We start from the raw sequence: 15,381 nt of genomic DNA, 5'->3' as shown, positions 1-15,381 counted from the left end.
TTCAAGTTAGAGGGGTTAATGCACGCTGACTAAGTGTGCACATGATCAAATCAGAATACACCACAGGGGATGCTTTGGCCAGACCTCCTGCACTAGGCACTCAATGTTATTAACATAGCGAGAAGGTTCCCAAGGGGGCATGCAGGGTGGGGTATAGCAGTGGGGGCTGAAGGTTTGCCGGTGTAGGAGGGGTACAAGCGACAGGACGGGCCTTTCCTCAGGAAAGCATATCACCTTCCACCACAATAGAGCTCGCCAGGAAACCACGGGCAGCCGCATTGCTCTCTTGAGCCCATGAGCACTTTCAGACACACTCTCACACTCATCAGTCACACACAGAGACAAATCCCGCACACCCCAGGATGACGCGCTACTGAAACACTGCAAGGATATCGTCTCAGGTAAGGCTGCTTGAATCGGACTCTTGATGTGTTTTAGTCGTAGCCATCATTCAGGCAGCCGATGCGCTTTGTTTGTTGTCTTCCTCCGTACAGGTGGGAAACAGGTAACGTCTCATCAACAGACACTTCATTAGGTACACCCACACAATCTAATGAGATCCAGTACAACAACCCTGCATGCCTTGAAATCGTGTACACAATATTTGAAACGGCTCTTGGGAGTTACACCCCTGCGAACTGCCACTAACTAACAATTACAAAACAATGACCTGAACATTATTGTTACTTATACAATCATACAGCTGTTGTATTTGATTCCATTTAACTGTGTGAGTGTATCTAATGATGTGGCCTTTGAGTGCAACCTCGTATTCTCTGAAGCAAACCCACCATTTGTTATTATTTTGTTTACCTTAGCCTTCACTCCAACATTCTTTCTTAATCTTGAAAGCTGTCAGGCAATATTTCTATTTTTCCAACAATGTTCACAAAAGTAAAAGTGCAGTACACTGAAGAAAAATCTCATCTCATCAATCTTATTACAATTGTACAGATTACGCAGGTAAACAATGAGGGGGGAAAAGCAAAGGGTTACAGAAGGCTGTAATCTGTAAAGATGATGATATACCTTAACATATGAGCAATATTATTTTGTAGAATATTATACTAAAAACATACCATACCATTTTAGACAGGTTTGTTTCTGACTTGAAAAAGTGTCAAGAGTGACAAAAATAGGGTGTAATGTGACACAGATATATAGCCTACATATTTGAATAACAATAAAAACACAGAATAACCTTGTATGTGAAAAAGATGAATAAGCACAAAACTAAATCTAGTTTTAATGAAACCCAACAGTGACAGTTTAATTTCAGTGACTATTATGTATCAGTGTTAACGAACATTCTCTCTAATCATAGTCAGAAGTGCGTTGTCTGTTTCTGAATGTGTGTATGTTTCTAGTGCGAGTCTTTTAAACAATAGAAATGTATCATTGGTGATAACCAGCATGTGACAACTTCTTTTTTTTTAACTTTTAAATGATACATTGTATATAATGCCAGAATGGTTGCTTTGTTGATTACGGCATCACATACTATATGTATACTATATTTTAAATGTTTGTTGTTAATACTGTGTATTGTATTTAATAGAGAATGTACTTAATGTACTATCACTGCATATTTTCAGTGATAGAATAAAGTTTCTTTTTTTTTTTTTTTTTAACTGTTCTTATTCAACAGTTCAAATTTCAAGTGCAACGATGCCAATTCTAAAGAAGCTTCCAGGTAGGTCAAAGAGCTGCCATGAGTTCCCCAGAGTGAACGGTGAACTTATTCTACCGAGACTTGACATGAACCTCAAGGACTTGAATGATCTTAATGATCTGAAGGAGTTGCACGACCTAAAGGATCTGAACAAGAACCTGAACCCTTTTGAGGATGTTGATTTGGATGAGGATGAGAGGAATGCCGGTGACATGGGCCTCATCATGGGAGAGGTGAGGGGTAACCTCCAGCTCAGGTCCTCTCGTGATGGAGAAGAGGAGGAAAATGAACTCAATGCGGAGAGACACGGGGCGGGAAATCCTAAAGGAAAGCCACTAAGAGGCACCCTGGAGCGGATTTGTGGTGTGTCACCACTGAAAACCCTTGGAAAATTGGGCAAGGGGCTCCGCAAATCTGGACGGAGTGTGTGGGGGCACAACTCACCTCACTATAGCCCTGGAGACTCAAACACGCTCCCAACTGAAAGGGAAAAAAGGAAAGGACCACGCAGGAGCTCAGAAGGAATTATGACTCTGTTCCGGTGAGCATGGGTACACATCATTGTTTTGCTACTGAAATAATGCCTTTTTACTGACAGTGTTAATTTAACACATTTTAATCATGTGCAAATAATGTACATGTTCAAATTAAGTTAATTCAAAGGACTTTTTTTCAGTGTGCGCTGAAAATGTTTTTTATAATTCGATCATATACATTGGTTGGACACGATTAAATTGTGGTAAACTGATGGAATTTTCCCTTCTTCTCCTCAAAAATATGTGCAACTAATGCGCATGTTCAAATTAAGTCAATTCCAAAGACTGTATAAGAGCATGAGAAGACTGCCACTTTTTACATAATTATATAAATCCTTAAGGTCAATATGAAAAAATGGGGGAGAAATTGTTGTCAAATTAATAGTGATTAACAGCATACAGTATAATAGTGTGTTAATTTCCTTTGTTGTGATGTAATATGCTGTTGACTTTCTTTCAGCGGCATGTTGTGCACTCGCTGTGCTTCCCGAATGGGACTATTCTTATCGAAAGCAGTTTCTTATGTATCTTATATATCAGTTTGAATAGGTGTCTCTTTTCAAAAGAACATTTCTTCTATAACCAAAAACTACAACCGAGCCTTTCATGCGGTCATGCGCGAAATATCTTTATCCCCCACCCCCTAGTGCTATTCATTTACTGTACGTTGTCAATTTTGTTTTGTGCTGCGGATGCTGTGCAGCATTACCGGCCGTCGAAAGGAGGAGCGCAGAGAAAGCCTGCCCTGTGGGGACCTGAGTGCAGACAGCGAGGCTGAGGCTTCTAGGCGGTCCTCCTTCCTCAGGATGGTCAGTCATGGCAAGCTGAAGAGGGAATCCATGTCCGACAAGGCCTCAAAGGAGACAGAGGAGGAAGAAGAAGAGGAGGAGCCATTGGTTAAAACCAGAGAGCCCCTCTCAGGTAGTGAATTAGAAAGCAATCAGAAGCCCCTGACCTTAGGTGATACTGTAATACTATACTGAAGATCTCTTGTTTTGGAGAAGTATGTTCTGTTTGGCCGAGTGGCATTTCAGTTTCTAAAGAGCACTCATGGAGGTGCGGTATTTGGGAATTCAAAATGACAAAATTCTTGGGAGAAGTCACAGGGTCCGACTGCCTGCATTTTCACTTAAGTTTAAAATACCAAAAGTGGTTCCTTGTCCTATAGATGGCTACTGGCTAAAGTTCCCCATAATACTGAGTCAATGGGTTCAATCAACAGACTGTCAAATCAGGAAATAACTGCACTTCCTCATACCCTAGGGTCTGCTCCATAGAAGTGTAACCTCATTTCTGTATACTGACTCCACAGGGAACAACGTTTGTCATTGAAAAGTGTGCAAAAATAGACCAGACTCAGTATCCTAAGTCACTAGTTGTGTTGTAATTCATGTGGACTTACACTAAGGTGTCAACGTGAGTGTGAAGGGCTTTGTGACTCATGTATGTGACCTGCGATTGACTGGCAACCAATTCAGGGTTTAGGTTCCCTTTCGCCCATACTTGACTGCGATAGGCTGTAGCTGTCTCCTGTCCCTGAGCAGGATTGGCGGTGTGGAAACCAGAAGACTGAATGGATGGCAGACCACATGTATCCTCTTATATTTCCAGATGTTTTTCCAAATTACTGGAACTAATTCAGTCTATGCTTTGCTCTCAACAGTACTGGAGATTCTGCAGTTAGTCAACCATCGAGACCTGCTCATTGCCGACACACATATTCAGGAGCTGGAGCGAGAGTGTGAACTGCTGTCTCTCCTGCCACCGCCAACCTCTCCCATCCTCAATCCTACTTTTAGTCCCTGCAGTCCTCCTGGCATAATCCCTCTATCATGTTCATCCTTGGATGACTCACTCAGTTCCAACGCAACACTGGATTCAAGCCGCCGGAAAGAGAAGGACGTAGAGCTCCTCTACGAGGCTTTGATGAAGGAGATGTGGGATGTTGTGCGCGAGTCTCTCCGTCAGCCTATTGCTGGGCCCAACCTTGGGCTTGTGGTACTGGTTATTCAACAGGAGGAGCATGCTGATGTGACCTGGGCTCTCAGAGAAGAGAGCAAGCCAGAGCGAGATCTGGATGTGGTTCCACAGATCCAACAAAACCACCGTCCCCGGCGGATGAAGATGAAGTGGAGGGAAGCTGTGGCGGAGGCTGCTGACTGGAGCTTGCCACACCCGGTGGACACTCAGGCTGGCCAGCTGGCATCATACCTTGAGCGCCTTAAGAGTCGGATGGTCGATGACCTGGATGCAGCAAAGAGGAATGCTGTGTCTATTTACCCTGAGGAGTTTTCTGCATTCCAGGTGTATGTGGAAAGTTATCACCAAGCTGTGGCTAAACGTCTGAGAACCCTTACCATCGGCCCACTGCAGATTACTGATGTCTACTCACTGTTGGACTGGTTCTACAATATCTACAACCGGTATAGTACCAGTATATTGTACTCAGTAATACTATGTAAATACGAGTTACCTTTTTTTTTTTTTAAATGTTGACGTACTGCATGTTTCTTTTTCCAAGTGATGTTCTGGGAACCATTGGCACCGCAACACCCATCAACTATGCCTCTCTGGAACCCATTCTGCCTCAAGAGACAGTGGACCAACTTGAAATGGAGTGCCTCAATATTGTCAAAGTAAGAAAACAATTTTGATTTGACAGTTCCTTAGAACATGGACCAACTCGAGCTCGGACTCACCCTCTAAATCCCGATTCGCTATTCGTGTTGACAGTAAAGAATGACATCCGAATCAGAATCAAATTGTTACTCCTTGTACTATTCCGAAATAAACAGGAAGTCAGAGTGAAAAATCCAATTTAATTATTTTAAAACTATTGAAACAGAAAGAGAGTACACTAGCGCATTTTGGCAGACGCTTCTCCCCCTGCAAAAGTATTTCTTTTTAGTTTAAAATGGTTTACTTTCACCAATGTCCTTCGCCATACCATAGCCAAAGGTAGAATCCAGGTTGATTTTGCACCCGTCTTGGTGCCGTAAATGCATAAACCAAACACTGGCTGGGACCAGCTGCCTTCCTAACCCTAACCCTAAGCCGGCTAGTTCTGCCACGCTGTGTTGGATCGTGCACAACTTTCTCCCTATCTTTCTGCCGCGGTCACCGTCTTCCATAAACATCAGAATCGTCAGAATCAGAAGCATCTTTATTTGGCAAGTATGTCCAAAAAACACACAAGGAATTTGTCTCGGGTAGTTGGAGCCACTCTAGTACGACAACAGACAGTCAATTGACAGGGAACACTTTTGAGACATAAAGACACTGGCAAAAACAGTCACTGAGCAATAAAGGGTTGCTAGTTATCTGGTAATGCCGGTACAAATTATTATTTTTTTTGACAATTGTGCAAAAAGATGCAAACATCCGTGCAGCTCCTTGGGCTTGGCCATCGGACACCTCCTTCTGTGCAGATCATCGTGTCGGTGGGGGGCTACGGCTATTTGCATCCGTAATCCATGATCAACTGCAAGAACTAACTATTGTGCACTAACTGTGCACATGCGCAGAAATTATGCGCAGTAAGTCAAAAAGGCTAAAAATTGTGAAATAGTTTGTATTTTCTAAAGTAAATGTGATGTGGCAGCAGTTGTAGCTCTTGTCAGACTAAAGTAAATCGTATAATATTTTCAGATTTGTACTAATTTGAGTCTGAAGCTGATCGCTTTCCCACACCAGCTCGAATCTCAATTCGATTCACCACCTATTCGTGAACATCCCAAGTAACAACAGACGCACAGTCATTTTGTTATTTGACTTGCAGGAGAAGGTGACGAAAGAGCTAATTCAGGTTCTGGATGACGAAGAGAGGCGATGGGCCCATACTCTACACATAGAGGAGTATCAGTCCCACCTCGCGTGCTCGGTCATTCAGGTATTTTTTGGGGGGGACAGTTAAAGACATGATATAACTTTGACACAGCTATCTGAACAGTTATCTATTTCACAATTTCAGAGGCTGAAAGTAGATCTGGATAAGTCTACATCTGTAAACCAGTTCCTAGGGGCAAGAGTGGCTCGTTTTAGTCTCATCGGTTTGGCTGACTTTCTTTATAGGTAAGTTATAAAATAGCACTGGGAAATCATTAGCAAGCATACTTAACATTATTGCCAAGTTTAGCTATTGTGTAAAAAAACAAGTATAGTTATATGCTTTCACAGTCAACGGCCTTCTGAGGGAAACCGTGACTACAATTTGGCCCGTGACAAAAATGAGTTTAACACACCTGGCCTAAAGTATCAGTCAGGACCTAAAGTCTGTTTAATACAGTTACAATGCAGTCAATAAATGTTTTATTGTGGCGCCTGTTTGACTCTGAAACAGATTATTTCCATCTTAATTGATTCCTATTGAAAAAAGTGGAAGTCAACAAGCGTCACTGAAAAGATTGCTTTTGATTTTACAGTTTCCACTGATGTACCAATCTTTTCTTACGACGTTATCATCTGCTGGATGTAGTGTTGCCCTTCATGCAAAATAGCATTAGCAGAGCATGACAACTATTTTGTAGATCGAGATCCTGAATGAAAATTGTATATACAGTTTCCAGAGAAAAGTGGAGATGTTTCATGAGACCCAGGCAGAGTTTGGGGATCGAGGAGATGGATATGTTTCCAGGACCATAGCTCTAGTCAACAGCTGCCCTCCTCTCAGGTATAACATTAAAAAAACATTTTCAATCTCTTTCAGTCCTTTGCTGAATCTGTATATTGACGTCATCTATGAACACTATAGATCCTTTGTGGAGCGCTGCAGGCAGTGTGACCCACAGGCCAGCGAGGACTCAGCAACGAGAGCCAATTCCTCCCTTGACAGGATCATCAACCAGTCTGTTAGGGTGCTGGTTGACAGGCTGTTTGAGCACATTAGGGTGAGCAAATGTTCAGCCAGGTCTTTATAAACAAACTGCCAATGATAGACAGCAGCTATGGGCAAGATTGTGAGACTTGACTTTTACAAGTAAGAAAATATGTGGTAAAAATTACAATAAAATACACCATCATCATCAGGGTTACTATGGAAGACAAATATCCAAGATCCAAATATTATATAATTAAATTGCGGAGACAAATGTGCTGTAATTTGGAGTGTGAATGGTTGTCTGTGCCCTGTGATTGACTGCCGAACAATCCAGAATATATTTTGCATTTCGCCCAATGTCAGCTGAGATAGAAAAATCCGCTCCAATAAAATAGGGAAATAAATACACTGTATCAGATCCCTCCCTTTTTTAACTAGATGATCAATTGTTATTCCAAACTTTCTATCCTATATAGGCAGTGTTATATGATATACAGTACAGTATATGGGTCAACAACGACTTAGCTGGACTTTAGTACTCGCTCTTAATGTCTGATGTCATGTACTTGTTAACATTTACTTTCTATTTCATTGACGATGTCCTAAACTGCACAGGCAAAGAATGCTACACAATGTTAACTTAGCAGTACAAGTGAAATAAAACGTTACCTTAGCAGCATAGATGAACAGAACTGATCAGATTCTATTTCTTGTTAACGTCACATTTGCACAGCCACTTGTCATATATGCGAGTTCCGTTCCTTAGACCAGCAAAATACTAAAACAGTCAGTATGAAAGTGTTCATCAGATAACTCATATTGTAACCATTGTCATTCCATTGTTATATCCAGCCGTTTTTCGACAAAATGATAAAGAGAAAATGGTTGAACAACACGGACACATTTGAGGCCATTGAAGCCAGCATTAAACAACACTTCAAAAAGTTCAGAAGGATGGATCCTCCACCGTATCAGGTATGTGTTAACAGAAACATTCTGTGTTCTCTAATGTTTGACTGAAGGCCGAGTGAGACAAAATTCTTCTTGGATTTTCTGAATGACACAGACGCTGGTGGGTGAAGTGCACCGTCGGGTGTTGGTGGAGTATGTCCGAGCCATCATGCGAGGACGGCTCATTTGCACTTCTTCCAAGATGAGAAAAAGGATGGCTTTCCGCTTACAAGATGAGGCCAAACAGCTTAAAGGACTCTTTAAGGATTTGGTGAGTCTGTACTTTATACAAAATAATACATTATCGGGTAATGCAGAGTTAAATGACAAGATGCAACTGCTTTACTCACTAAGGGAAAGCCAGAGATACTACAGAGTCACACCACACAGTTTAATTTGATACTTGTCAAAGCACTTGGCCCAACAGTTGACCTCTTTTTCATTTTTGATGAATTTATAACATTTTGTTGACATAGATGTTATTTACGAGACAATTTCAGTTTAGCTGCAAGTTCCAGTAGAATGCACTCCGGGGAAGAATTACAAACATTCTGCCAAAGAGATGTCAGCAACATTCTCTTCAACAAATAAAAATAAAACAAGCCCCAAAAAAGTTTCAAATGATATTATGTGCATCATAAGGTAGATCCACGGCCACATTAAAAATGACCAAAATTTCTATGTTGCACTCACAAATGGACGAGACAGCGGTTACGAAATCCCTACCGAACTTACAGTAATCGTTACCGTTTCAGTCATTTACAAGTCATAACTTGGTTAAATGAAATGCAAAGGTATTGCATCCCAGTCTTTATGAGCGAAAGTTTCCAATATTGCGGTGACATATAGATTTAAGGATCAAAATATTTGACAAAGGTCTTTTGAGATGCAGTTCTCCACCACTGCAAACTGCAATAATTATTGTTCGATTGTTGGTATATTGTTAAATTCATACCTATTTGACAGTAACTTTATGAAGGCATACTTTTTGATACAGCTCTTGTATTGGATCTAATTAGAGTTTGCTGGTGTCTCCAACAAAGTGGCCAGTCAGTGTATTGTCTTTGTAAGAAGAAAGTAAATTGATCAAGAGCACTTCAAACTTCAATGGAAACCTGATGACTGAACAATTTTTATGGTGTATATACCCATGGGCAAGATGGAGTCTATCCCAAGATGCCCAAGAGTTCCAGTGTGGTCATGTACGATCATGCGTTTCTCCTCTACATACAGTACTGGATACACTGCCAAGGCTGGTGGCTGTGAATGGAGTCTGCTCCTCCAACATCCTAGGTCAGGAATAAGCCAGACAGTGTTGATACAGGAGTGCATTCTGAAAAATGGCTGCCGTCAGTGAGATGGAGATGGATGATCTTGGCTTACGTTAGCACTAACCTGTGGGGGAAGAGGCTATAAAACAACTATGCCTGACAGTGTGGCATTTGCCCCCTTTCTGTGCCCGAGTTCAAACAAGTGTCCGTCACCTCAGTTGACAACAGGAAGCTGCTGTGTTCAGAGGGAACTTCCTGTTCCTGTCAGCTGGCCGACTTTGAAGTCAGTCTGGGATGGCCTTGATGGCGTGGAATGAAGTGACTATGGAAAATGGGAACGAGCTTTTTAGTGACGCTTTAAAAAAGACATTGTTATTTTTAGCAAATGCCAAACCAAAGAATTCCGCTGTATTTGGAGGAAAACAATGGCCAGAAAAAACAGAGTTGTAGTTTTGTTCTTGACTTGGTAAATCAACAACATATTTTTTTTACCCTCTGGCCTTCGAGAGAGTTAAGAATTGCTTATAATGGTTGTTCATGATATGCTTGCATCAGAAGTGCATTTACCTTTGCTGACAAATTTAACTGTTGTGGAGTCGAGAAATCATTTTTGGGAGCTCTTTCATTGGGTTTATTCACAGAGCAAAGTACAGAAATATTACATTCTATATTAATAATATTACATTACATTCACATCCATGCGCCACACAACGATTCCTCGCCAGTGTTGTCACAGCGTTCAAGTTTCAGGGCATTGACTTGTCTGTATAAATGATGAACCTTGAGGTTGGAACAACATTTAGGAAGGAATGAATCATTGTATTGAATAAAATAATGAATATAGTAATTCGGTAAATAATACATTTCCCATCACACGTCTGTTTCAGGAATCAAGTTCATCTTGGTTGGACAGTCTCATCTGCCACCTGGCTGACATCGTTCTCCTTGAAGACACGCCCTCCATCCAGATGGAGGTTGCTGTCCTGGTGAAAGCGTTTCCAGATATTCGGTGAGGCTTTAACAAATAAAATGTGTTCGGATATTTCTGGCAGGATGTGTCTATGATAACAAATTCTCTGCACTGTATCCCCAATGGTCTTATAATATTCATGCTTACTGTCACACATTCACACTGTTGTTGTTGGCACCAAGCCAAACAGGGAAATGTATGAGTATGTATGTGTTTTTTTTTTCTCACAATGGATCATAACAAGGAAGAGAAGCATGGAAATATATCATACATTACCTTTGCTATTTTTGGAAAGCAGCAATGGGTTGTTTTGAGAGTGGATAAGGCTAAAAACACCTCAGGGTAGGGGGAGGTGGGAGGCTGGGTGGGTGGGTGCCAAAACTGCCAAAGATGTTTGTTCACAGATTAAGACTGAGATGACAGTTGGGAACCTTACTGCCTGTGACGCAGAACTCTCTAAAGAGCAGACAGGAAGCTGATGCCGAGTATTTCCTGTTCCTGTCACCCTTGGACGAGACAGACTGGTGCCACATTTGGATAGAGAGACCTGACATGCTTGCTCACTGCTTGACTCACCCTTTTGTTACCTGTGGTATTCCCTGTTGGTATTTTAAGAGATACCAGTTTTTGGGTGCCTTAAAAAAATCTTTACCGACATGCTACTACTGCTTGAAATGCTAATATTACTCACTAATAATATGTGTATGGGTCATTTTCAGATAATTGGATCAAAAATGGTAAAGACATGGGCCACTGAATTTCCTTTTGAAAATCAATTATTTTACTGATACGAGTATTTGAATTACTGGCAATTGTTACCCTTTAAAAGGTTATAATTGTTTCTAAGAAAAAAAGTATTGAAGGAATCATGTATTGTAACATGAACATCAATCAATTGTTTTGTCAACAAAATGATTACATGACATTCAAAGTATAAGAGGTGTTTCCACCCTTCTAATTTAACCATGCTGACACATTCTTACAGTGTTTAAAATAGGCACACAAAGCTGTGATGGAGCCACAAACCAAAAAACGTTCGCTTTATCAACAACTTTAAAAAAAAAAAAAAAAAAAAACTCTATTGACGAGCCGCCACCTGGTTGCAATGTGCTTCAAATATCATTCACTCCTTCCCAGAAACAGATGACTCAGATGGATGTGATTCAAAGTCCTTACTGTCTTAATGACAGTCAACAGAGCCTATGTCCGTTAACAATCATCGCCTTCCACTCATCACCCCCGTGTCCTTCCTCTCAACAGGCAGAAGCACGTCTCCACCCTCCTGAACATACGAGGCATGATGCGTCAGACGGAGCGTCTAGAGATCCTCAACATAGTCAAAGACTTTCAATGCAGCTCTGCCTTAATCAGCCGGGATCATGCTGTCTTTTCTGAAATCCCCATTACCTCAGAGGTGCACTGCATCAGCTTGGGATTCTCGCGTCTCGCCATGGCTGTTACCAACTGGTTCTCGGAGCACCGACCGAGGCGAACCCGCAGGAAAAGTACCAGAAACACAAGACCTCAATCCACTGAGAGTCACAACATTGAAGACACAAATAAATTGAACAGAGAAGAATAGCTGTTGGTGTGAAAGTAAGAGGAGCAGTTGCAGTCATACTGTAATGGGATGAGACGTATATGCACCTTGACAAAAAAAAATATGATAGTGCCATCTTTTATATAACCAGCCACGTAAAGAAACTTGACTTGAGGTACTGCTCGTTCTGTTCACACTCACATAACACTATTCTGAAACAACCATGACCTTTAGGCGTTGTTTTTTTCCCCATCTACACAGTCATTGGACACGTAAAAAAACAATTCAACTTCAGTCTTTTTCGGCCCACATCAGTATGAAATGATAACGCCACCATAGCAGAGGCAATTCGATATGATGCTTTGTTGTTTATCATTTATTTACCCGGCCATATATACTGTACCCGTTTTTGGTTTATATACTACATGGTATCTAGTGATGTGTTGAACTCTCACTGTGAATGATATGGATCCATTGCTGGAAACCCTAATAAAGACCCATTGATTGGGTAGATTGAGCAGATTTAAGTTGTGTCATTGTGGGTATAAATAATGACGGTTAGGAGAAAAATTAAGGGAAATCAGCTTGCTCCTCATTGGCTCACCAAGGTTCAATCTTAAGACTTTGTTATTGAACAATTGTCCTTTTCCCATTTGCCCGCTTCTAACTTTAGGTGTTGTTGTCCCTGAACATGGGTGTGTCAGTCTGCTGCTATTCTAAACAATACATACCAAACAGACCAGGTTCTGACGCAGAAGCAATGCTGCCACTACATAAACACACACATGCACACGCACGCACATGTCTTAGTTGGTTTATCTTAAGGATATGGCAGTTTTGTTTAGCATTCTAAGAGCTTCAAATATAGGGCTCCACCATGAATACTTCATGACACTCTCTCTCTGTATAACAAGAAGGGTCATACTCCCCCGAGGCCAACAACAGGATATTTTTCAATAAACAAAGATTTCCTGTTGTCCACTCAGGTGCCAACGGATGCTTTTATTGGAGCCAAGTTTACGTTTTCCACCGGGGGGGAGGGGGGGGGGGGGTATTTCCTCTCGTCCATTCTGAGTGAAGGTGCAGCAAGGAACAAAACTTTTTTTTTTTTACGGGAGAGTTGCTCACGGGGTTCTGAACAACGCAAGCCGATAGCAGCAGTGATTGTTCTACGCTCCTCTTGCACTTCATAGGCATAGCGCTCCTCGTTAAATAGTAAAATAATTACCAAGGGAGATGTTACACTCGTTGATGTGCCATACTCTGAAACTATACAATAGACACATTTATACAGTGTCTCTAAAAATTAAAGATTGCAGTGGTGTCTTTGTTTGTTTAAAAAATAACAAAGAATAATAACTAGGATACTTTCCATACAATCTGCCAAGCCCCCCCACAGACCCCCCCAAAAATTATCACATTGCACTTTTTTCTTGGTAACGTGAGAGGATTTAGCTGCCGTACACAGCAGAGAAAGGACGTGTTCAGCGCTGTCTGTAAACAATCAGAAGTGCAGTAAAATAGATTATAGTTGTCCAGGGTCTATGTCAGTGTTTGTTTATTATTTACAGTGTCCAGAGCAATACTAAAAGTTATTAATTAGTGTACACACCAAGCTTATTAATATTTGCCTGAGTGCAAGATACATGTAAAACCCGAATTCCAATGAATAAACATAAATAAAAACAGAATACAATGATTTGCAAATCATGTTCAACCTATATTTAATTGAATACACTACAAAGGCAAGATATTTAATGTGCAAACTGATAAACTTTATTGTTTTTAGCAAATAATCATTAACTTAGGATTTTATGGCTGCAACGCATTCCAAAAAAGCTGGGGCAGGGTCATGTTTACCACTGTACTACATCACCTTTTCTTTTAACAACATTCAATAAATGTTTGGTAACTGAGGACACTAATTGTTGAAGCTTTGTAGGTGGAATTCTTTCCCATTCTTGCTTGATGTACAGTTTCAGCTGTTCAACAGTCCGGGGTCTCCGTTGTCGTATTTTACGCTTCATAATGCGCCACACATTTTCAATGGGAGACAGGTCTGGACTGCAGGCCGGCCAGTCTCGTACCCGCACTCTTTTACTACGAAGCCACGCTGTTGTAACACGTGCAGAATGTGGTTTGGCATTGTCTTGCTGAAATAAGCAGAAAAAGACGTTGCTTGGATGGCAGCATATGTTTCTCCAAAACCTGTCTGTACCGTTCAGCATTAATGGTGCCTTCACAGATTAACAGTCGGGATGGTTCTTTTCCTCTTTGGCCCAACGTCCACAATTTCCAAAAACAATTTGAAATGTGGACTTGTCAGAACACAGAACACTTTTCCACTTTGCATCAGTCCATCTTAGATGAGCTTGGGCCCAGAGAACCCGGCAGCGTTTCTGGGTGTTATTGATAAATGGCTTTTGCTTTGCATAGTAGAGTTTCAAGAGTCACTTACGGATGTAGCGCCGAACTGTATTTACTGACATTGGTTTTCTGAAATGTTCCTGAGCCCATGTGGTGATATCCTTTACACATTGATGTCGGTTTCTGATGCAGTGCCGCCTGAGGGATCGAAGGTCACGGGCATTCAATGTTGGTTCAGCCTTGCCGCTTACATGCAGTCATTTCTCCAGATTCTCTGAACCTTTTGATGATATTATGGACAGTAGATGATGAACTTGCAATTGTACGTTGAGGAACATTGTCCTTAAACTGTTTGACTATATTCTCAAGCACTTGTTCACAAAGAAGTGAACCTCGCCCCATCTTTGCTTGTGAATGAGCAATTCAGGGACGCTCCTTCTATACCCAATCATGGCAACCACCTGTTCCCAATTAGCCTGTTCACCTGTGGGATGTTCCAAACAGGTGTTTGATGAGCATTCCTCAATTTTCTCAGTCTTTTTTGCCACCTGTCCCAGCTTTTTTGGAACGTGTTGCAGCCATAATATTCTAAGTTAATGATTATTTACTAAAAAGAATAAAGTTTAGCAGTTTGAACATTAAATATATTGTCTTTGTAGTGTATTCAATTAAATATAGGTTGAACATGTTTTGCAAATCATTGTATTCTGTTTTTATTTATGTTTATTGGGGTTGTAGTATTTTGGTTTATCATTACATTATATTATTATTACTGAATTAGGTATGCAATCTTTGATTATAACCACATCTTGCATGATTGAACCATGACCAACCATAATAAACAATGGAAGTGCTCAAAATGAAATTATAAAACAGAACATTAAATATTTCTTCAAGTTGTAATGAGTGCCACACCTTTTGGCCTCAGCTTACACAGTTAAACATGCATGTGTTTTTATGTTCCAAGTTCCACGAAGCCATAGTACAAAGCAGGAAAAACATTAAGTTGGCATCACATGAATGTTAGCTTTGGCAATGTGACTTGTCAGTCACATGTTTCTGTAAAATCATTATCAAACATCCTTTCATATATCAAGATAATGGCGGATGCCGGACGGGTGTTTTTCAGGCATCCCGTGTGGGGAATGCCATTTGCGACTGAGAAAGGCAGGTAGAAATGGAGCCCAACCGCTTGATTGAGGTTTCTCTCGATCAAGTTTTGGAGGAGGAAGAGTCCTCGGTATCACAATGCAGTCCC

The 15,381-nt window shown here is 41.0% G+C and overlaps 1 protein-coding gene across 1 annotated transcript; it reads left to right on the top strand.

Annotated features, from left to right (window-relative positions):
• The first annotated feature begins 183 nt into the window (after positions 1-183).
• On the top strand, positions 184-12,278 carry exoc3l2a (exocyst complex component 3-like 2a). The gene is made up of 13 exons (XM_061752427.1): positions 184-401; positions 1,649-2,213; positions 2,912-3,129; positions 3,872-4,631; positions 4,730-4,844; positions 5,987-6,097; positions 6,179-6,279; positions 6,767-6,877; positions 6,959-7,094; positions 7,877-7,999; positions 8,091-8,246; positions 10,134-10,255; positions 11,477-12,278. Exons 2-13 carry the CDS (start codon positions 1,669-1,671, stop codon positions 11,796-11,798), a joined length of 2,820 nt encoding a protein of 939 aa, XP_061608411.1. The 5' UTR covers positions 184-401; positions 1,649-1,668; the 3' UTR covers positions 11,799-12,278.
• The last annotated feature ends 3,103 nt before the right edge of the window (positions 12,279-15,381 follow it).

Source organism: Phyllopteryx taeniolatus, chromosome 17, assembly GCF_024500385.1.
Source record: "Phyllopteryx taeniolatus isolate TA_2022b chromosome 17, UOR_Ptae_1.2, whole genome shotgun sequence".
Taxonomy (NCBI): domain Eukaryota; kingdom Metazoa; phylum Chordata; class Actinopteri; order Syngnathiformes; family Syngnathidae; genus Phyllopteryx; species Phyllopteryx taeniolatus.
Note: the sequence above shows the minus strand (reverse complement) of the source record. Positions and strands in the feature narration are given on the sequence as shown.